The 22,284-nt window shown below is 41.7% G+C and overlaps 1 protein-coding gene across 2 annotated transcripts in view; it reads right to left on the reverse strand.

Annotated features, from left to right (window-relative positions):
- The window catches only part of LOC138753950 (cGMP-dependent protein kinase 1-like), a 77,112-nt gene that overhangs the window by 41,238 nt on the left and 13,590 nt on the right, over window positions 1-22,284 (reverse strand). For both annotated transcript variants that reach the window (XM_069917578.1, XM_069917577.1), the window contains exons 2-3: window positions 11,459-11,625; window positions 9,193-9,306 (exon numbers count right to left, since the gene is read on the reverse strand). In XM_069917578.1, the coding sequence (XP_069773679.1) occupies window positions 9,193-9,306; window positions 11,459-11,625 (281 nt within the window). The remainder of the gene's footprint in view (window positions 1-9,192; window positions 9,307-11,458; window positions 11,626-22,284) is intronic.

A 22,284-nucleotide genomic window follows, 5' to 3' on the forward strand; every position in this document is an offset into this window, starting at 1 on the left:
TATTTCATTTTTTATCTTTATGTTTAGATCTTTTTCCCACTTTTGTTTGGGTTTATAGCTTATTTCATCATTTTCTTTCTCTTGCAGCTTGATGTATATGTTTGTTATAAATCTTTTAATTATCATTGTGTCTGTAATCACATATTCAAAGCTGCTTCCTTCTGGAAACCTCAGTCTGCTTCCCAATTTGTCCTTTAAGTAGGTTTTCAGTTGGTGGTATGCAAACATTGTACCGTGAGTTATTCCATATTTGTACTTCATTTGTTCAAATGATAATAAATTATTTCCCAAAAAGCAATTTTCTATTCTTTTAATCCCTTTTCTCTCCCATTCTCTAAAGGAAAGGTTATCTATTGTGAAAGGGATTAGTTGATTTTACATCAATAATAATTTTGGTAGTTGGTAATTTGTTTTACATGAATCTTCTTCCAAATGTTGAGTAAATGGTGCAGTACTGGTGAACTTCTATATTGCACCAATTTTTCATCCCACTTATATGTTCTGGTACCTTCTCCCCTATTTTATCTAGTTCTATCTTGGTCCAATCTGGTTTTTCCCTTGTTTGATAAAAATCTGATAGATATCTTAATTGTGCTGCTCTATAATAATTTTTAAACTTTGGTAGCTGCAAATCACCTTTTTTATACCATTCTGTTAATTTATCTAGCGCTATCCTCAGTTTCCCCCCCCTTTCCATAAGAATTTCCTTATTATTCTCTTTAGTTCATTGAAGAATTTCTCTGTTAAGGGAATTGGTAACAATTGAAATAGGTATTGTATCCTTGGGAAGATATTCATTTTAATGCAATTTACCCTTCCTATCAATGTTAGTGGTAAATCTTTCCAATGCTCTAAGTCACCTTGTAATTTCTTCATTAATGGCTGATAATTTAATTCGTATAGATGACCTAAATTATTATCTAATCTTTCTTTCTTCTTTGGCTTGGCTTTGCGGATGAAGATTTATGGAGGGGTAATGTCCACGTCAGCTGCAGGCTCGTTTGTGGCTAACAAGTCCGATGCGGGACAGGCAGACACGGTTGCAGCGGTTGCAAGGGAAAATTGGTTGGTTGGGGTTGGATGTTGGGTTTTTCCTCCTTTGTCTTTTGCCAGTGAGGTGGGCTCTGCGGTCTTCTTCAAAGGAGGTTGCTGCCCGCCGAATCGTGAGGCGCCAAGATGCACGGTTTGAGGCGATATCAGCCCACTGGCAGTGGTCAATGTGGCAGGCACCAAGAGATTTCTTTAGGCAGTCCTTGTACCTCTTCTTTGGTGCACCTCTGTCATAGTGGCCAGTGGAGAGCTCACCATATAACACGATCTTGGGAAGGCGATGGTCCTCCATTCTGGAGACGTGACCCACCCAGCACAGTTGGATCTTCAGCAGCGTGGATTTGATGCTGTCGGCCTCTGCCATCTCGAGTACTTCGATGTTAGGGATGAAGTCGCTCCAATAAATGTTGAAGATGGAGTGGAGACAATGCTGGTGGAAGCGTTCTAAGAGCCGTAGGTGATGCCGGTAGAGGACCCATGATTCGGAGCCGAACAGGAGTGTATACGCTCTGTATACGCTAATCTTTGTGAGGTTTTTCAGTTGGTTGTTTTTCCAGACTCTTTTGTGTAGTCTTCCAAAGGCGCTATTTGCCTTGGCAAGTCTGTTGTCTATCTCGTTGTCGATCCTTGTATAGAAGGTAAAATGAATGACAGTACATAGATTAAAAAAAATTATCAAGAATAAATGAAAGCATTAAAAGAATGGCTGACACTAGAATTTAGTGAAATGAAAAGAAAATGAAAAGTACAGAAGAAAAAGTGAGTAGAATAGAGCTGGTCATAACAGATGTAGGGAAAAGATTAGAAAATGTGGAAGAATGTGTAATGGTGGTAGAAATGGAAGTGAACGACTTAAAAAGAAAATTGGAAGAAAGTGAGGATAGCGCTAGATAAATTAACAGAATGGTATAAAAAAGGTGATTTGCAGCTACCAAAGTTTAAAAATTATTATAGAGCAGCACAATTAAGATATCTATCAGATTTTTATCAAACAAGGGAAAAACCAGATTGGACCAAGATAGAACTAGATAAAATAGGGGAGAAGGTACCAGAACATATAAGTGGGATGAAAAATTGGTGCAATATAGAAGTTCACCAGTACTGCACCATTTACTCAACATTTGGAAGAAGATTCATGTAAAACAAATTACCAACTACCAAAATTATTATTGATGTAAAATCAACTAATCCCTTTCACAATAGATAACCTTTCCTTTAGAGAATGGGAGAGAAAAGGGATTAAAAGAATAGAAAATTGCTTTTTGGGAAATAATTTATTATCATTTGAACAAATGAAGTACAAATATGGAATAACTCACGGTACAATGTTTGCATACCACCAACTGAAAACCTACTTAAAGGACAAATTGGGAAGCAGACTGAGGTTTCCAGAAGGAAGCAGCTTTGAATATGTGATTACAGACACAATGATAATTAAAAGATTTATAACAAACATATACATCAAGCTGCAAGAGAAAGAAAATGATGAAATAAGCTATAAACCCAAACAAAAGTGGGAAAAAGATCTAAACATAAAGATAAAAAATGAAATATGGGAAAAGTTATGCTCCAGAACAATGAGAAATATAATAAACACGAGGTTACGCATGACACAATATAATTGGTTACACAGGCTATATATCATGCCCCAAAAGTTAAATAAATGGGATCCAACATTATCAGATAGATGTTTTTGTTGTCAGAAGGAAACGAGAACAACAGTACATGCCATTTGGGCATGTGAGAAAGTGGAAAAGTTTTGGAAGATCTAAATCAGGTATTAAATAAAATCACAAAAAGCCACACACCAAAAAATCCAGAGATCTTTCTTCTAAGTAATGTAAGAAGAATTAGGCCTCAAACTGGATGAAACGCAAAAAAGATTTATTATGATAGCTTTAGCTGTAGCAATAAAATGTATAATGTCAACTTGGAAACCAGAAGAGAGCCTGAGAGTACAGCAATAGCACATAGAAATGAATAAATGTATTCCATTGGAAAAAATAACATATCATTTAAAAAATAAAGTCACATGATTTGAACAAATTTGGGAACCGTACATGGAACACAACAGAGAGGGCCTACCGCGGACCTCCACCCCCTAAAATGATAGAATGAGAAGAAGACGAAATGAACTGACCCAGTGTGTAAAAGTAGATGACACAATTTTCTTGTTTATTTTCATTGCGTGATGACATTGTTTAATGGGTTTAATGTATCGTATATGTTGAACGTTGAGTAGGTGAGGAGGGGGGGTAAGAAGGAGGGAGGGAAGGGAGGGGAGAAAATGACACTGTGCATATTCAAGAGGGAAATGTTTGTGTGTATTTTGATTGATATGGTTCAAAGTGTGAAAAGTTTTAAAAATTTTAAAAAAAGAAGGCAGCCAACATTATAAAAGATCCCCATCACCCAACTCGCAACCTCTCCTCACCTGCTCCCTAAATCCCAATGACTTGGGCTCAAGCTCTCAGCTCTCTTTCCAACAGTTCTCTGTACTACCCTAACCCTAAACTACTCCAGAACCACCAAGTGGCTTGTCTGCACTATTGGCCACCAAGAAGGTCAGTCTCCCAGTTTCTTGCATAAATGGCATTGAGATGGTTGAAATGTGGCTCAGTGTATGTGTTTTGTTTTAAGCTGGGATGAATTCTCCAGTTGATATTCTTCATGCTTCATACGCTCGCCAAGAACACATAGACTGGGTTTACATGGAAATTATAATTCCACTATGCTGACTGGCCCTATAAAGTACAATACCTCTGCCTTGGAGTTTCCAGCACTGACCTCCTACCTAGGGTTATGGTCAGAGTTAGGTTCAACATTTTCAAAGCTTTCTTGCCTCCCTTTTGATTCAAGATTCAAGATTCCTTTATAGTCATGTAATTAAAAAAAACAGTGTATAATTACCTGAGCGGGCAGCAACCTCCTTTGAAGAAGACCGCAGAGCCCACCTCACTGACAAAAGACAAAGGAGGAAAAACCCAACACCCAACCCCAACCCACCAATTTTCCCTTGCAACCGCTGCAACCGTGTCTGCCTACCCCGCATCGGACTTGTCAGCCACAAACGAGCCTGCAGCTGTCGTGGACATTTACCCCCTCCATAAATCTTCGTCCGCGAAGCCAAGCCAAAGGTATGTTCTTGGTGGGATGTCCTCCTGTACTATTGCTAATAACAGGGGTGAGTGATCCGATAACAATCTAGCTTTATATTCTGTTTTCTTAACTCTCCCTTGGATGTGGGCTGACAACAGGAACAGGTCAATCTTTGAGTATGTTTTATGTCTACTCGAATAATGAGTATTCCTTCTCCTTTGGGTGTTGTCTCCTCCATATATTCAAAAGTTGCATTTCCTGCATTGATTTAACCATAAATTTGGCTGCTTTGTTCTTTCTGCTTCTTTTGTCCAGTTTTATCCATCTTTGAATCCAAATTAAGGTTGAAGTCCCCTCCTATCAATATATTCCCCTGCGTATCTACAATCTTCAAAAAATATCTTGCATAAACTTTTGATCCTCTTCATTAGGTGCATATATATTGACCAAATTCCAGAGTTCTGAATATATCTGACATTTTAACATTACATATCTCCCTGCTGGATCTATTATTTCCTCCTCTATTTTGATTGGTACATTTTTATTGATTAATATAGCTACTCCTCTGGCTTTTGAATTATATGATGCTGCCGCTACGTGCCCTACCCAGTCTCTCCTTAATTTATTATGTTCCACTTCAATTACATGTGTTTCCTACACGAATGCTATATCTATTTTTTTTCTTTTTTCAGTTAAGTTAATAGCCTCTTCATTTTGATTTGGTTATGTATTCCATTAATATTTATAGTCATATAGTTCAACATGGCCAACTCATACTCTGTTTACATCTCATTTCCACTTCCTCACCACCACCTTTCCCCTTTTCCCCATTTACATTTCTCAGTTTTCCTTTTTTGAATGCACTGTATGACAACACTTCTAAAGCATAAAATACTTCAACCACTCCCACATCTGAAATTCCCTTAACCCCAAGTGTTCCCCCCCCCCCCCCCCCCCGAGTTTCCCCTTGTCCCTTGCCGGGCAACCACAATTCCCCTCTTCATTCGGACTGCGAACCCGTTCGCAACTCTCAACTGATTTCGCAGTGACCGATATTCTCTCCCACCCAACCCCCTCCGGAAAAGACATATCTTCACATTAAAATAAAGCTCTCCCTCTTCTCTTTTTCTTTTTCCCCCTCCTTTTTTATTTCCCCTTCTCCCTTACTTCCCTTTTCTTCCCTCCTTTAGTTCTTACTTATACATTATTTTTACATCTTTATATGTAGTTTGTTGTCGTTCTTTGTTCTTGTTACATCTCTTCATCTCTCCTTCTGTCTTGCAAGCGTTCTGCAAATTTTCGTGCTTTCTCCGGATCCGAGAACAGTCTGTTTTGCTGCCCCAGGATAACTATTTTAAGCACCGCTGGATATCTTAACATAAATTTATAGCCTTTTTTCCATAGGATTGATTTTGCTGCATTAAACTCCTTCCTCTTCTTTAGGAGTTCAAAACTTGTGTCTGGGTAGAACATTTTTTTTTTACCTTTGTACTCCAGTGGTTTTTTGTCTTCTTTAATTTTATTCATCACTTTCTCCGATATATTTTCTCTTGTCGTGTATCTCAGAAATTTTACTAAAACGGATCTTGGTTTTTGTTGTGACTATGGTTTCGGGGTTAATGTTCTGTGTGCCCTTTCTATTTCCATTCCCTCCTGCATTTCTGGCATTCCTAGGACTTTTGGGATCCATTCTTTCATAAATTCTTTCATATCTTTGCCTTCTTCATCTTCCTTTAGGCCCACTATCTTTATATTGTTTCACCTACTATAGTTTTCCATTATATCCATCTTCTGAGCTAACAACTCTTGTGTTTCTTTAACTTTTTTGTCACTTTCTTCCAATTTTCTTTTTAAGTCGTTCACTTCCATTTCTACCACCATTACACATTCTTCCACATTTTCTAATCTTTTCCCTACATCTGTTATGACCAGCTCTATTCTACTCACTTTTTCTTCTGTACTTTTCATTTTCTTTTCATTTCACTAAATTCTAGTGTCAGCCATTCTTTTAATGCTTTCATTTATTCTTGATAATTTTTTTTAATCTATGTACTGTCATTCATTTTACCTTCTATTCCTCTGTGCAGACCTTGGTGTTCTCCTCCTCCTCCTCCTCCTCCTCTTGGGTTTGTGTCTTCTACTTCTCTTTTTTGTATCTGTGTCTCTTCTGACTTTCTTGTCGAGCTGCTTGCCTCAGTTTGTTGGGTTTTTTTCATGGCTTCTTGATGTTGGTCCTCTTCTTCTGGGCTAGTTATCTATTGGGCCTCCTGCTGCCGTTTTTCTTTCTCATCCCTCCCTTTCCCATTGATTTCCTTTTCTTCCAGCTGAGACCCCTGCTGTCGAGCATCTCTCAGCTGGTCGTGCTGTGTGGTTCACTCCACAGCTGGTCCCCCCCTCCTTTTCCTTATTGTGCACATTGCGCACCTCTGTTTGGCTCAGTGAGCCATTTTTGCAGTCCCGCGGTCGGGAGGTCGCGACTCTGCGGGGTCTCCACTAATCTTGGGGAGTGGGCTCCTTTGTCTACGGCGGGTCCCTGCTTCTTCGTGCAAGTAAGGCCTTCTCCTTTCTCTTCCAGCATCTTTCCTTCTTTTTTTCCTGTTGTTTTTCTTTCTTAGGTAGCATTTTTTTTCTTTTCTCCACACCTTTATCTTTTATTTGTTGTGTTTTGTGTTTCTTGAGCTTTGTGTTTCCTTTACTTTTTTTCTTCTTTTCTGAAGAGGGCTGGTATTCTATTGGCCACTACTCCATCATGTTGCTGGCTGCCTTCTTGAGGCATCGCCTCACATAGTTTTCTTGTGTCTTACATTGAGGATCAGAGGGATACCATCCAGATGCAGGCAAGTAGTCTAGCTCTCTAGGCCATGAACAGCATGAATAGAATAGGCTGAAAGGCCTGTTTCTGTGCTAGAAATCTCTACGACCCTATCTAGGCTTCCTGATGTTGTCAGGTTCTTCCATCAGAAATTCTCCTTAAAAAAATCAGGACACCAAGTAGTTTGCTTGTTTTGCACAAACCTGTAGTCCTATCTCTCCGACAAGAGGCAGAGAAATGTCCAGCCAAGGTCCACAGAACTGGGTGAATGGTGACTACACTCAGGACCGTAGTCCTGCTCCACCAAGTCCACCTGACCGCAACACAGTTTGATACCCATCCTTTACCTGAGCATTATAAAAAAAACACCTTTCAACTTCAAACAAGGAATTCTCTATAGAATGCACAACTCCACTCTGATCACACCTACTTGGAGAGGAACCTTTCCTGTAAGGGAGAGCGGTACACAGTGTCTGCCTTCAGAGTGGTTAATAATTTCCATCTGTAATCTCACCTTCGGATCTCAATCCACCACCAACATGAGGAGGCCTCTCAAGCCAATGGTGGATGCTCCTCATTTCGAGTTCTGGTTTATTAAACAAGGCAGAACGGATGAACTCTTGGGTCAAACCGTATCCGTGGAAGCAGGTGAGTATCGACATTCTGAATTGAAACCCTGACCTGAGATGTTGGCAAAGAGATTTTCTGCCCAACCTGCTGTGTTCTCGAGCATTCAGTTCTTGCTTCCAAGTTTCAGTGTCTACACGGTGGTTCTCAACCTTTTTCTTTCCACCCACATCCCAGTTTAAGTAATCTCTCTGCGCTTAAGGTGGGATGCGGGTGGAAAGAAAAAGGTTGAGAACCGCTGTTTTAATTGCTCCTCATTGACTCGTTATGTGCATGGTTTCAGAACTCCAAAAGAAAAGGGCCAATGAGCATTTTTCTCAAGCCAAATATTTCAGTATCAATTGGGTCTAGAGCAGTGATTCTCAACCTTCCCTTCCCACCCACATCCCACCTTAAGCAATCCCTTACTAATCACAGAGCACCGATGGCGTAGGGAATACTTAAAGGGGGATGTGAGTGGGAAGGAAAAAGGTGGAGACCCCCTGGTCCAGAGCCTCTTGTCTAAGTACCAATAGTTTGTGAGTAGGTCTCAGTCTGATTAAACCTTTCATGCAGCCCAATTCTTAGACTCAGTGCTAACCTCATCCTGCCAGTAATTGCTTCAGCCCAGGTGGCTCAGTCTTTTCTTCACTCACCTTCTCCAAAGCTACACATGCTGGGCACATTTTACCCCTTGACCCTGAACCTCACATTACCTCGACCTCGCACCCGACCCCCTGGATCCTACCCTCTCTGCCAGCAGAAGTCAGAAAATCTGGACTCCAAAGGGATTGGGTTCATCTGGACTTCCAGGTTTTCCAGCTTCTTGGGCAGTACTTTTAAAATTCAAATTTGCGGAGGACTGAAGCTGCACACGTTGCTTGTGGATGGAACACGTGCAGCTCCCCCTGCATCTGTTGCCCTGCCTGACACTTCTTTTGCTTGCTTTAAATACTATTGTGTTCGAGCCTGTTTACAACTGTAATTTCTTTGTGATAATATTATTCAGCACTATGTGTGCATGCATGACATCTTGAAAACTGGGGCTATGGTTCTGTTCCACAAATTTAATAATCGCTTCCAAGAACTTTTCTGCAGTAGCCTTTGTTAGATCATAAATTGTAGACTTTATAATGTTGTTTGTGTCCATTGGAACAATATTGCCCCACTATGTTCTAGTTTCTTAATTATTTCCAGTTTGTCACTCAATTTCACCATGCTCTTCTTCCTCTGTGAAGTTGATCGAGGATCCATTATTATGGTTTGTAAATACATATGCACTCTCTCTCTCTCACACACACACTCACACACACACACACACTCTCTCTCTCTCTCTCTATACACATACATATTGTGTGAGTGTATAAGATGGATGGTTGCCATTGTACCTCTATGGTGCTAACTCAAGCACGCCCGCAGAAAAAAGCCTGTCAAATTTTAAACATTTGCAAGTTGTCGAAAAGTCCAGATTTTTGGACTTTTACTGTATTTCAGATTCTGTTTTCCACCTGAGTAACCTCCCTCACACAGCAAATCCCACCAGGGTGGGTGCCATTGGCTTGACCCTGCCAATCTCCTGTTCCTCTTTCAGATTTGCCTATCCGCTGCTGCCCACAGACACTTACCTTTGACGGTGGCTGTCCTGGTGCAGTTGTACAGAATCGCCAACTCTCCAAACACTTTCCCTGGTGCCATTGTGCAGAGTTTCACATTCTCTTTGGTTACCTCCACCTTCCCCTCTGTGGAGAGAGAGAGAGAGAGAGAGAGAGAGAGAATGTGCGAGAGAGTGAGAGGGCAAGAGAATGAGAGATAGAGAGAGAGAGAGAGAGAGAGAGAGCTCAGCTAAGCATGCCAGACAATTACATGGAAATGACTTAGTTCAGTAATTCAGTAAGTGGTCACAGTGGTATCAGGACAGATTGATTAGCTGTTTGTAACCCAGACGCCTACTGCAAAGTTCACATTATTCAGAATCAGAATTTATTGTCATGAACATGTCATGAAATTCATTGCTTTGTGGCCACATCACAGTGCAAACATTTCTATAACCACCTTACAAAATTAATAAAAATAGTGCAAAAAAGACAAAGTAAGGCAGTGTCTTTGGTTCATTGATTTTTCAGGAATCTGATGGCAGCGGGGAAGAAACTGTCCTTGTGCCATTGAGTGCTCGTCTTCCTTTTCCTTGTTGGTAGAGGAGTGGAGAGGGCATGGCCTGGGTGGTGGGGATCTTTGCTTTTTTAAGACAAGGCCTCTTGTAGTTGTGCTAGCTGGAGTCAAATTTTGTGCCTGTGATGTCGCAGGCCAAGTTAACAACCCTCTGGAGTTTATTCTTGTCCTGAGAGTTGGCACCTCCATACCTGGCAGTGATGCAACCAGCCAGAAGTCTCTCCACAGTCCTCTTGTAGAGGTTTACGAGAGTCTAGGGTGACATACCGAATCTCCTCAAACTCCTCAGTATAGCTTCTTCATGATTGCATCAACATGGAGGCTCCAGTCAGATCCTTGGAGATGATGACAGTCAAAAATTTGAAGTTCTTGACCCCCTCCACTGCTGAGCCCTAGATGAGGACTGGTTAGGTTTCCCCTCGTGTTCAAAGCAACTTCCTACATTTGATTTTGTTTTTGTGGGTATCAACACACAAATTTGCACAGACACAATCTCTGGGCCAAAGAAAGCAATACACCTAGTTTTGCATACCTCTGTCTTGACTGCCATCCACCCATGGAATGTCCCCTCTGCATTTTGTACATCTCTATCAGGTTTACCCTCTGCCCCCTCCTCACATCTCCCTGAACAGCCCATTTCTACAGTTAATGTCTGGCAGCTCCAAAGCAACAGTCCAATTTAAACAAGAAGCAGCAGGAAATTCCATCTTTATAGTGAGGAACAGAGCCCCAAATGACCTTTTTGTTTGTCTCCTCTACCCAGGCACTCTGCGCACAACATGTCAGCGATGCTGTGGAACAATTTTAGAATCTTAGCACCATGCAATTACACTGGACAACAAAGATTTTGCTTCCTGAACACTTCTGGGTATATTTTACGGATTTTGGGCTGCTGATCACAAAACTTGCCTTAAAGTTTTCCTATCACGTACCGTTTTGTGGATATGACCTATTGAAGTCTACTTCAATCATACAAAACCATGAAATACATGAAATTCATTTTCTGCATTCGAACTTGGACTCCTTCCCTGCTGTTCTCGGTGCAGTCAGTGACCAACATGGTGAAAGGTTTCATCAGGACATTGCGACCATGGAAAAGCGGTATCAGGACAACCGGAATCCATCAATGCCAGCCGACTATAGTTGGACACTGAGAGGCATCAGATGCTGAGTACAAACAAAAACTAGCGGCAAAACATTTTTAGGTCAGTTTGAACTAATGCAATGTGCCAGCATCGTGATGTGATTAAACACGCTAAATTCAATAAAAGTTCATTTAACGTTTCTCCAACTTCCTACGCGATACAGCAAATCTGAAATTGTGTTCAGATTGAAGTTATCAATCGTAATCTCCAATTTGTTTCAGGAAGCAAATGTTGCTGACAAACGTTGTTGGCAAAACACTGCGTAGGGCTTGGGTAAATCTGAGAGCTCAGATCTCTCCTCAGGAACTTCCCACATCATTTTGCTGAAATGCGCCAGGAACCATCACCATGGAAAAGCAGATTTAGCAACTTCTACACACTGCACTCACACCCTTGTACAACAATATGGAACACTCCACAATGAACCACATGCCGACTCTTTTCATTACATTGCCTGGTGCTGTTGCAGTACATGTACCATAAGCTGCTTGATACTGATGTATTCTGCAGAGTAACCGCTCTCAGAGACTGGAAGGAATCAAACCAGTTGGCCTCAGCTTTCTGGCTGAGATCCTACCTTCCATCACGTACACCATTGAGCCCACGTCTCCTTCTCTGATGATGCAGCTGTCTTTGGAGTACTCCACTGGGTACATGCAATCCACAATCTCCTGAATTTGAGACATCTCCAAGTTCTTCATGAAGTCATTCTCCAGAATAGCATCCTTGATTAGATCCTTCGACCTGTGACACAGAACCAGGGGCACATTAGAATCAAGGATCACATTGTCATTCGACAGCTTTAGGACACACCCTGACTTCCTGACCTCAAAATGAGTGTAAGGGGTATGGTGCGGTTAGCTTCACGGTTAGCGCAATGCTGTAACTGCGCCTGCATTCGGGACTGGGATTCGAATCCAGCGCTGTCTGTAAGGAGTTTGTACGCTCTCCGAATGTCTGTGTGGGTTTCCTCCAAGTGCTCTGGTTTCCTCCCGCTGTTTCCTCGGCGTGTCCATCAATTGGGTATAATTGGGCAACAAAGGCTTGTGGGCCCAAAGAGCCTGTTACCGTGCTGTGTCTAAATTTAAAAAAAAATTAAATGTAACATTTCATTTAAATTTAAAATAATCCCAAATATGCTTTGGGCCTTCCCATCCTCTTGCAATATATTGCTGAGATTAACTTGATCCTACTCACCATTTTATTGTCACATTTAAATTCCCCCAGAACTTAAAAAAAATATCTGGAACTCGATGTCATTTTCCTGAACTCTAAAGCTTTGAAAATGCCCAGCTTCCCAACTATTCCCAACCCCTCCCAGGGGCCACAGCACATTTAAGTAAAAGCCTTGTTTAATTTTTCACCTCGTGTAACATAAATACTTTTTTTTAATGCAGTCGGTAAGAGAAACCAAATCTTGACTGCTTCACAGCGAAAAGGGGCCATAAACTTTGAGTAGAGTCCAAGGCAGTTGAGAAATGTACAGTTGTATATTTTGGAAGAGGAAATAAACAGGCAGATTATTCTTTGGATGGGGAGAACATTCAAAATTCAGAAGTGCAAAGAGACTTGGGGGGGGGGGTGGGTGGTGGGGTGGTCCTTGTGCAGGATAACCTGGATCGGCAGTAAATAAAGCGAATGCTATGTTGGCATTCATTTCAAGGGGAAGAGTGCATAAGAGTAAAGAGATGTTGATGAGGTTCTATGGGGCACTGGTTAGACCTCATTTGGAGTATCTGTGTGTAGTTTTGGACCCCTTATCTTAGAAGGGATGTAATAATGTTAGAGACAGTACAGAGAAGATTTATCAAGATGATTCTTGGAATGCAGGGGCTAACATATAAGGAGCACATTGGCTCTTGTTCTGTATTAATTGGAGTTAAGAAGAATAAGAAGGGATCTCATAGAAACATTTCGAATGATAAAAGGATTGGACAGAGTAGATGTGATTAAGTTACCTTGGTGGGTGAGTCCAGGACAAGAAGACGCAGTCTTAGAATTAGAGGATACCAATTTAAAATTGAGATGAGGAGAAATTTCTTTAGCCAGAGGGTCGTGGATTTGTGGAAATCATTGCCACGTTCAGCTGTGTAGGCCTGATCATTGGGGGAATTTAAGGAGGAGATTGATAGGTATCTCTTTAGTCAAGGTATCAAGGGATATGGGGAAAAGGCTGGAACTTGGAACTAGAGGTGAGAACAGGGTGGATTTGTGGAGCAGACTTGATGGGCTAAATGGCCTATTTCCGTGCCTTGATCTTGTGAAGGGGGTGGCCGTAGCTGGGAAGAAAGTTGAGAATGGCTGCACTGGATCCCTTCTTGGTTTTGCCACTGCTCCTCTGTTTTATGGCCAATACCCCCTTCATTGATATTGTCTCCTAATAACAACCAAGGTTGTCTGTTGGGCAAATCCAAGAAAACACAGAAACAGCCCATTTCTGACAGGGGCTTGCATGAGATGAATTTGTTGGAGATTCATGACTCAGAAAAGTGTGTATTGTTGGCTCCAGGGAAATATTGTGGCTGGGTTGAAGCTGTCCTACACTGGAGAGGAGGGGAAACTCAGATCAGATCTGGAGGGTGGAGCAAAGCAATTAAAGGGAAGAATTTGGAGAACTGGCTAGACTGGAGAAGATAAGGAATAATTTTTACCATTTGAACAAACCACAATTTTACTGTCCCGTTAAGAACGCCTGTGAGAGTACAGACTCACTTTGTGGCTTATAAACCACCCAAGGCAATGTAAAACAGATGGCAAAGATGGTATATATCAATATTTGGATAGGCAGGGTTTGATTAGAAACCATCAACATGGATTTGTGAGGGGAATATCATGTTTGACAAACCTAATCAAATTTTTTGAGGAGGTTACTAGGAAAGTTGATGAGGATAAAAGGCAATGGACTTTAGTAAGGGCTTTGATAAGGTTCCTCAGGGAAGGTTAGTTATTAGGTATTAGCATTGAAGTAGTAAAATGGATTCAACAATGGTTGAATGGGAGATGCCAGAGAGTAATGGTAGATAAAGGGTTGTCAGATTGGAAGCCGGTGGCTAGTGATGTGCCTCAGGGTTCAGTATTGGCTCCATGACTGTTTGTCCTTATACATTAATGATCCAGATGATTGGGTGGTAAATTGGATAAGCAAGTATGTGAATGATAGGCAGAGCTGTGGATAGTGAAGAAGGGTTTCAAAGCTTGCAGAGGGATGTAGGGCAGTTGGAAGAGTGGGCTGAAAGATGGCAGATGAAGTTTAATGCAGATAAGTGTGAGGTGTTACATTTTGGTGCAGCTAATCAAAATAGGACATATGTGGCGAATGGTAGGACAGTGAAGAGTGCAGTAGAACAGAGAGATCTAGGAATAATGGAACATAGTTCCCTGAAGGTGAAGTCACGTGTGATGAAGAAAGCTTATGGTATGTTGGCCTTTATAAATTAGAGCATTGAGTAATAGGAGCTGGGATGTTATGTTAAAATTGTACAAGGCCTTGGTGAGGGCGTTTGAAGTATTGTGTACGATGTGGTAAACATGCTAGTTGGAAACCCTATGTGCTCTGTTAGGTCGAATGGAGCTGAGGGCTTTCACTGATATATATTGAAATAAAGTCACTAAAACCAAAAAACACCTGGTCAATATATCATTTCTGATTGCAGAACCCTACTAAAAATAAGCTGACTGCTACCTTTCCTACATTAAAACTGCCTTTTAAATTAATTTTGGAAAGTCCAGAGGTCCTGATAGACTTTTTAGAGACAGGTCTGTGTGTCAATATAATAGTCTCGACACCACAAACCTTGATGTCTGGCTGGTTCAATGGGGATTGTGCTGTGTGTTTTATGAGCTGCAAACTCATTAGATGTCCAACACAGCTCTCCAGGGAGCCTCTGGATCATTGCATCTTCCCCTCTCTCCCTTCTGTAGCGACCGCTCCCTCTATGACTTCCTTGTGCACTCATTCCTCACCACCAATTGACCCCCTGTGCCCGCAGGAGGTGCCACTCTTGTGCCCACACCTCCTCCCTCACCTTATCTGGGGCCCCAAACAGGCCTTTCAAGTGAAAGCCTGATTCACTGCATCCAGTGCTCCCTTTGTGGCCTTCTCTAAATTGGTGAGACTGGGCGCAGATGGGAGATCACTTTGCTCAGCACCTTTGCTCCATCTGCACCAATGACAGAGACCTCCCAGTAGCCAACCATTTCAGTTCTGTGTCACACTCGCACACTTACACATCTGTCCATGGCCTTATGTACTATCCCACCAAGACCACCCGCAAATTGGAGGAACACCTGAATTTCCATCTGGGCACTCTCCACCCTGATGGCATTAACATCGACTTCTCCGGTTTCTGCCAACCCTTTCCAGTTCTCATCCCTCCCTTCACCCAGCCATCCCTCCTCCCCTTGATCTCTGCTGCCCCTCTCTTCTCCGCCTCCTACCTTGTGACCACCCCTTTCCCCTACCAACATTTTTCCATACCTTGATGAGGGGCTCAAGCTCGAAACATCGGTTGTGTATTTTTATCTTTGCTACTTAAAGGACACTGCTGAGTTTCTCCAGCGTTGTGTGTGTTTTACTTCAACACAGTGTCTGCAGATTTTTGTGTTTTACTTCCAACCTCTGGATCACTACCTGCAGGTACTTATCAGAGCATGGAGTATTGATTGGACGCATCATCAATACACAACACTTAAGCCACTGCAGACTCTCACCCTAACTAATTAGCGCCAAGCCAGAACCAGTAAACCGCACTAACTACACCTCAGTGGAATGTGAAACATGAAAGTTTGCAGACACCATGATTGAGATAAAAAAAACACAAAGCTGGAGAAACTCAGCAGGTCAAACAGGGTCCATTTTGGAGCAAAGATAAAGATGCATCACCAACGTTTAGGGCTTGAGCCCTTCATCAGTGTATGTGGGCAGGCATCCAAACGAAAAGGTGGGGGGAGGGTCAGGGGGAGGAGATAGAGCTTGAGAGCAGCAGATGGGGACTGGTGAGAGAGAATCCCACAGAACTCCCTTTGGTGAACAAAGGAGAATTTCTTCAGGATGCTATATTAAGGACACTCTTTGATCTAAAAACACAATGCTGGAGAAACTCAGCAGATCAACAATGTCCTTTATATAGCAAAGATAAAGATACATCACCAATGTTTTGGCCTTCAGTGGAATTATGCATTGTTGCTGAGAAAACATGTTCTTTTATGGCCTGTCAGGCTGCAGTCAGTTCCCTGGGCTGTCTCATTGCCTGAACAGGCAATGCTCAGTGGGTTCTACATGAAGAGAACTATAAGTTGAAGAACAGAGATGGTCTACCTAAACAAAATACAGCAAAAAAGCCTTTGGTTCCTGGAGTTCAAGTAACTGGCAGCCTCAAGCAACTGGCAAAAAAAATTGAAAATAAGATGAAATAAATAAGAATAAAATTATTGGTAAAAATATGTAAGTTTAAAATTGTAAATGTAAATGCTCTCTGAGGTAACACATAAGCCTTTGGTGAAGATGGGAGCAAATATTCAGCCAGTGGAGGGCCTTGGTTGAGCTTTGCTCATGCAGCTGTGTGAATAAAGTTGTGTGAAACAGCCCAGGTTGATGCCGCTTGCCGTTGGGGTGACTCAAAGTGTTTCCTTATCCCTGTTTAGCAAGAGTTGCCCTGGTCAGAGGTTTTACCAGTAAACTGTGTGTGTGGGCGGGGTTAATTATCTATTATGTTATTGTTCATCTTTCGGGTGGCTCCATGGAGGGGGAGGAACCTTCAGATGCAGTGACGGTTAAATATTTTCAAAGAATGTGACTGAAAATAAAGTAAAATGCTTTAACGTTTATATATTCATGCAAGTAAAGTTTGTTCATGGTATGTACATTATTATTTTTTAAATTGTTTGATCAATGATCTGGATGATAGTGTAGGAAATGGGTCAGCAAGTTTGCAGATGACACTAAGATTGGAGCCATTGTGGACAGCGAGGAAGGCTTTCAAAGCTTGCAGAGGGATCTGGACCAACTGGAAAAATGGGCTGAAAAATGGCAGATAGAATTTAATGCAGACAAGTGTGAGGTGTTGCCCTTTGGAAGGACAAACCAAGGTAGGACGTACACAGTAAATGGTTGGGCGCTGAGGAGTGTGGAGGAACAAAGGGATCTGGGAACACAGATATATAATTCCCTGAAAGTGGCGTCACAGGTAGACAGGCTTGTGAGGAAAGCTTTTGGCATCTTGGCCTTCATAAATCAAAGTGTTGAGTACAAGAGTTGGGATGTTATGGTGAGGCCAAATTTGGAGTATTGTGTGCAGTTCTGGTCGCCAAACTACAGGAAGGATATCAGTAAGATTGAAAGAGTGCAGAGAAGATTTATTAGAATCTTGCCGGACTTCAGGAATTGAGTTAAAGGGAAAGATTAAACAGGTCAGGACTTTATTCCTTGGAGTGTAGAAGAATGAGGGGAGATTTGATAGAGGTATCGACAGAATCAATGTGAGTAGGCTCTTTCCACTTAGATAAGGAGGGATAAATATGACAGGACATGGGTTTAGGGTGAAAGGGAAAAGGTTTAGGGGGAACCTCCTCACACAGAGAGTGGTGGGAGTGTGGAATGAGCTGCCATCTGACGTGGTAAATGTGGGCTCACTCCTAAATTTAAAGAATAAATTGGATTGATACATGGATGGGAGAGGACTGGAGGGTTATGGAATGGGTGCAGGTCAGTGGAATGAATTGGCACAGACTAGAAGGGCTGAATGGCCTGTTTACTGTGTTGTGGTTTTCTATGGTGTTTACTCTTAATGCAGGTGTATTTGTTAGGATTGTAAGATTAAGTCTCAAGCAACCGGAAAGTACATGTATCCTGCATCCACCGATCCCCATAGGTGCAGGATAACAGGGCCTTTTCTGTGCTTCATACGCTGGAGAAAATGGTCAAAATATTCAACAGTTTGTAGGAAAGAGAAACAGAGTTAAATGATGTTTTAACAGAGATGAAGAGTAAACAGAGTGTGATTTAGTTGTCAGAAAACTGCGGACAACACAAACAAGGTGGCTGCTGGAGGCTCGGTGGCCAAAGAAGGTTGAATAACATGATGACAGATGAGCAAAAGCAAATATTTAAGGACGTTCTCACAATTCCCTTAAGAAATAAATGCATCATGGGAAAAACACCCAAGCAAAGCCAACACGAGTTATAGAGTTCTTCATCACGGAAACAGGCCCATCAGCCCAACCTGTCTGTACTGTCCAAACTTGTTTCATTTGCTTCTGTTCAGCCCCTATCCCTTGAAACCTTTCCTCTCCTAACGACCCAGCTCGTTCCATAAACCCACTGCCCCAAGTGCCCCTCAGGTCCCTTTTAAATCTCTACCCTCTCATCTTAAACTAGTGGTTCTCAACCTTTATTTCCCCACTCACATACCACATTGTAATCCCTCATGAACCACAGGGCACTTTACTTAAGGTGGTACGTGAGAGGGAAGAAAAAGGTTGAGAACGACCTGTGCCTGATGGAAATGATATTAACAGTGGCATCAAATAAGCCTCTGATAATCATATTGAATTGTGTGTATGAGGAAGGAAGTTAACGTTACATTTCTTCAGTGCCACCAGCCAGGGTTCAAATCCGGGGTCAGGAGTTTGCACGTGGTCCCCACGTCTCCATGGGTTTCCCGGGTGCTCCGATTTCCTCCCACCTTTCAAAATGTATGGGGGTTGTAGGCTAGTCAAGGTGTAACTTGGCGGCATGGGCTCATGGGCCTCATGAGCTACTGTGCTGGATGTCTAATAAAAACTGGATATTTATTTGACTACAGTACATTTGGAATCCAGCACCTATAGGGATTGGTGATGCTGGTTAAGTGAATTTTCCGGTTGTGTGCTGAGTGATTGGTGAACAACGGTACAGTGTTGGTGCTGCGCAATTTCTCAGCAAAAGGAGGCCATCCGATAGCCAACACGTCACCCCTGGGCAAGGTGTAGGGCCAGTATAGCCTCCCAATCAGGGATGCGTGAAGCCAGAGATTGCAGATGGTGGATGGTTCTTACAAGCAGATTCTACAAATTGGAATTTATAATTATTTTATAATCTTCATTCAAGACTCTCATACCTTTGATACTATCATTCTGACGTATTAATTGTGCTAGAGGTTCAATAACTAAAGCAAACAAGGCGGGTGATAATGGATATCCTTGTCTAGTAGATCTTGTTAAATTAAAGGATTCTGAAAGCAAACCATTAGTAACAACTCTAGCTTTCGGATCATTATACAGAGCCCTAATCATACCAATAAATGAGAGACCAAACGAAAACTTTTCAAGTACTTTAAATAAAAACTTCCAATCTACTCTATCGAATGCCTTTTCTGCATCCAATGAAACCACCATTGGATAATTCTTCTGAGATTTAGATCTATTTATCAAAGTAATTAATCGTAGAATATTATCCGAAGCATACCTATTTTTTATAAAACCTGTTTGATCACGATGTATTATCTTTGGTAAATACTGAGCCAACCTATTAGCCATAACTTTAGCCACTATTTTATAGTCTACATTTAACAAAGATATAGGACAGTAAGAAGCTACCTGTAAGGGATCTTTATCTTTTTTTGGTATAACTGTAATTATAGCATTAGAACAGGACTCAGGTAATTGAAAAGTATTATAAAGTTGTTGTATTACATTCTTAAATAAGGAAGATATATCAACATAAAAAGTCTCTTGTAAAACTCAATAGAAAAACCATCTCCACCAGGCGCTTTTCCATTTGGCCTATCTTTTATAGCCATTTCAATTTCACTATCCGTAAAAGGTTTATCTAACTCTTGTCTGTCTTCTTGAGATAACTGTGGTAAATTAATATTTTTCAAAAAAGAGTCTATTGCATCTTCTTTTATCTCTTTACATTCAGTCAAATAAAGTTTTTAATAAAAATTACAAAATTCATCGTTAATTTCATTTTGACTAAAAGTAATACCTGATTTGTTTCTAATAGCTGGTATAATCCTAGATAACTGTTCTTTTTTTAATTGCCAAGCTAATACTTTATAAGCTTTCTCACCCCATTCATAAAATTTATTTTTTGAACGATTCAGCAAACATTCAAATCGATATGACTGTAACTTATTATACTTCAACTTTAAATTAGTTAATTTTGGTATCCCTTTTGTAACTAATTTCTCCTCCTATCTCCTCCACTACCATGTGTAGACCAATTTGTGCCCAGGAGGGTAAACCATCCCCCTCAAAGAATGAGGCAATAAACCTCACCTGGGCCGCCTAATAATGTTTTTTTTAAAGTCCGGGAGCCTCATTCCTCCCAGGCTATAGTCCCAGGTTAATTTTTCCATGGAAACTCTAGCTACTTTGTTCCTCCACAGGAATTGTTTGATACGTCTGTTAAGTGTTTTGAAAAAGCTCTGGGGCAGTGGTGTGGGCAAAGATTGGAAGAGGTATTGTAGCCTTGGCATCACTTTCATTTTAACGCAGTTAACCCTGCCCATCAACATGATAGGCAGGTGCATCCACCTATGTAGGTCCTCCTCAATCTTTCCAAGTAGGGGAAAATTTGTAAGTTCTTATCTATCCATATTCCTAAATATTTCATCCTCTTTTGCAGCCATTTAAACTTAATCTCCAGTTGGTATTTCTCATACTCCCCCTCTATTAGTGGCATTATTTCACTCTTATCGTAATTAATTTTATATCCTGAGATTTTGCCATAGTCCTCCAGTATAGTCCACAACCTTGCCAATGGCCCTGCCAGCTCTGTCAGGTATATCAAAACATCATCCGCAAACAAATTATATTTTGTGTTCTTCCAAGTCCACTCTAAACCCTTTGATGCCTGGATCCTAACGAATGGCTTCCACTAACAGTTCAATAGCCAATATGAATAGAGCAGGGGATAGCGGACAACCCTGTCTACTAGATCTGGTCAGTGGGATGTCTGTCCATTAGTGACAACTTTGGCCTTGGGTTTGTGGTGCAATGCTTTAACCCAATTTATGAATGAATGTCTGAACCCAAATTTTTCCAGCACTTTCACCAAAACATCCCACTCCAATCTATCAAAGGTTTTCTCAGTGTCAAGTCACATGACTGTACTTAGATCTGCCCTTGACTGTGCCCGCTCTCTTGGCTCTGCTTCCTAGAGACCTCTGGGGATGGTTTCAGCGGCCCATCTGCCTGCGGAGCGGGTCACGACCCCATCATCCTCTTCTCCTCCCCCAAATGCTTCGGGCAGGCTCTGCCATTTTCGCCACCATGGGGCTGTCGCACAGAATCGTCGTGGGGTATTGAGGCAACAATTTCTTTACCATTTGTCTTCTTCTCCTTTTTCCTCATCACTTTTAATATTAGGGTCTTTTTGGCTGTTTTAAAACTGAATTCACTTGGTTTTCCTTGGAGCTCCATTTTTTCCACTTCTACTCCCTCTCCGACATCATGTGACCCCCTGGGCACCAGTCTTCACTCCATCAAGAACATCTACAAGAGTCAATTTTTCAAGAAAGCAACAACCAGGACCCTCACCACCCAGGCCATGCCCTCTTCACACTTCTCCCATCATGAAGGAGCTTCTTCCCCTCTACCATCAGGTTTCTGAATGGACAATGAACCACAGACACTACCTTACTTTTTAAAAAATGCAATCAAAAGCACAATTATCACCTGCGATGCTGATGCAAACAACGAATTTCATGACATGTTCATGATGATAAATTCTTAATCTGATATATTTAGTTGCAACTTTGAGCAGTTGAGGAGTTCTGATCACTGTAAAATAGGAGGGGCTAGGTCATGCTGGAGAGAGTGCAGAGGAGATTCACCAGGAATGTGGCCTGAAATGGAGTCTTTCGGGAGAACTTGGGCTTGGTTTTTAAAAAAATCTGGAGCGAAGGAGTCTGACGAGTGTTCTAAGTTGGTATGCAAGATTATGAGAGGCACAAATCGGGTAGGTAAAATCTTTTGGATCGGTAGAAGAATGCCAGAAAACAAGAGGAACAGGTTTAAGGTGAGAGGAAGGAAATTTAGTGGGGATCTGAGGGGGAAAGATCTCCACACGGTTGGCGTAACGGATAGCGCGACGCCTTTACAGTGACAGTGATCGGGACTGGACCTGGGTTCGAATCCCGCGCTGTTTGTAAGGAGTTTGCATGTTCTCCCCATATCTGCGTGGGTTTTCTCTGGGGGCTCCAGTTTCCTCCCACCCTACACAAATGTACCAGCGATGTAGGCTAACAGGATGTAAATTGGACAGCCCCGATTCGTGGGCCGAAATGGCCCGATATCGTATTGTCTGTCTAAATTTAAATTTAGGATGCCCATCAAGAGGTTAACATCTGGGATTCGCCGCCAGAGGAGGCAGTGGAATGACATACATTGAAGAGGCACTAAGACAGATGCTTGAATGGG

Source organism: Narcine bancroftii, chromosome 2 (assembly GCF_036971445.1).
Source record: "Narcine bancroftii isolate sNarBan1 chromosome 2, sNarBan1.hap1, whole genome shotgun sequence".
In the NCBI taxonomy this organism is placed as follows: Eukaryota; Metazoa; Chordata; class Chondrichthyes; order Torpediniformes; family Narcinidae; genus Narcine; species Narcine bancroftii.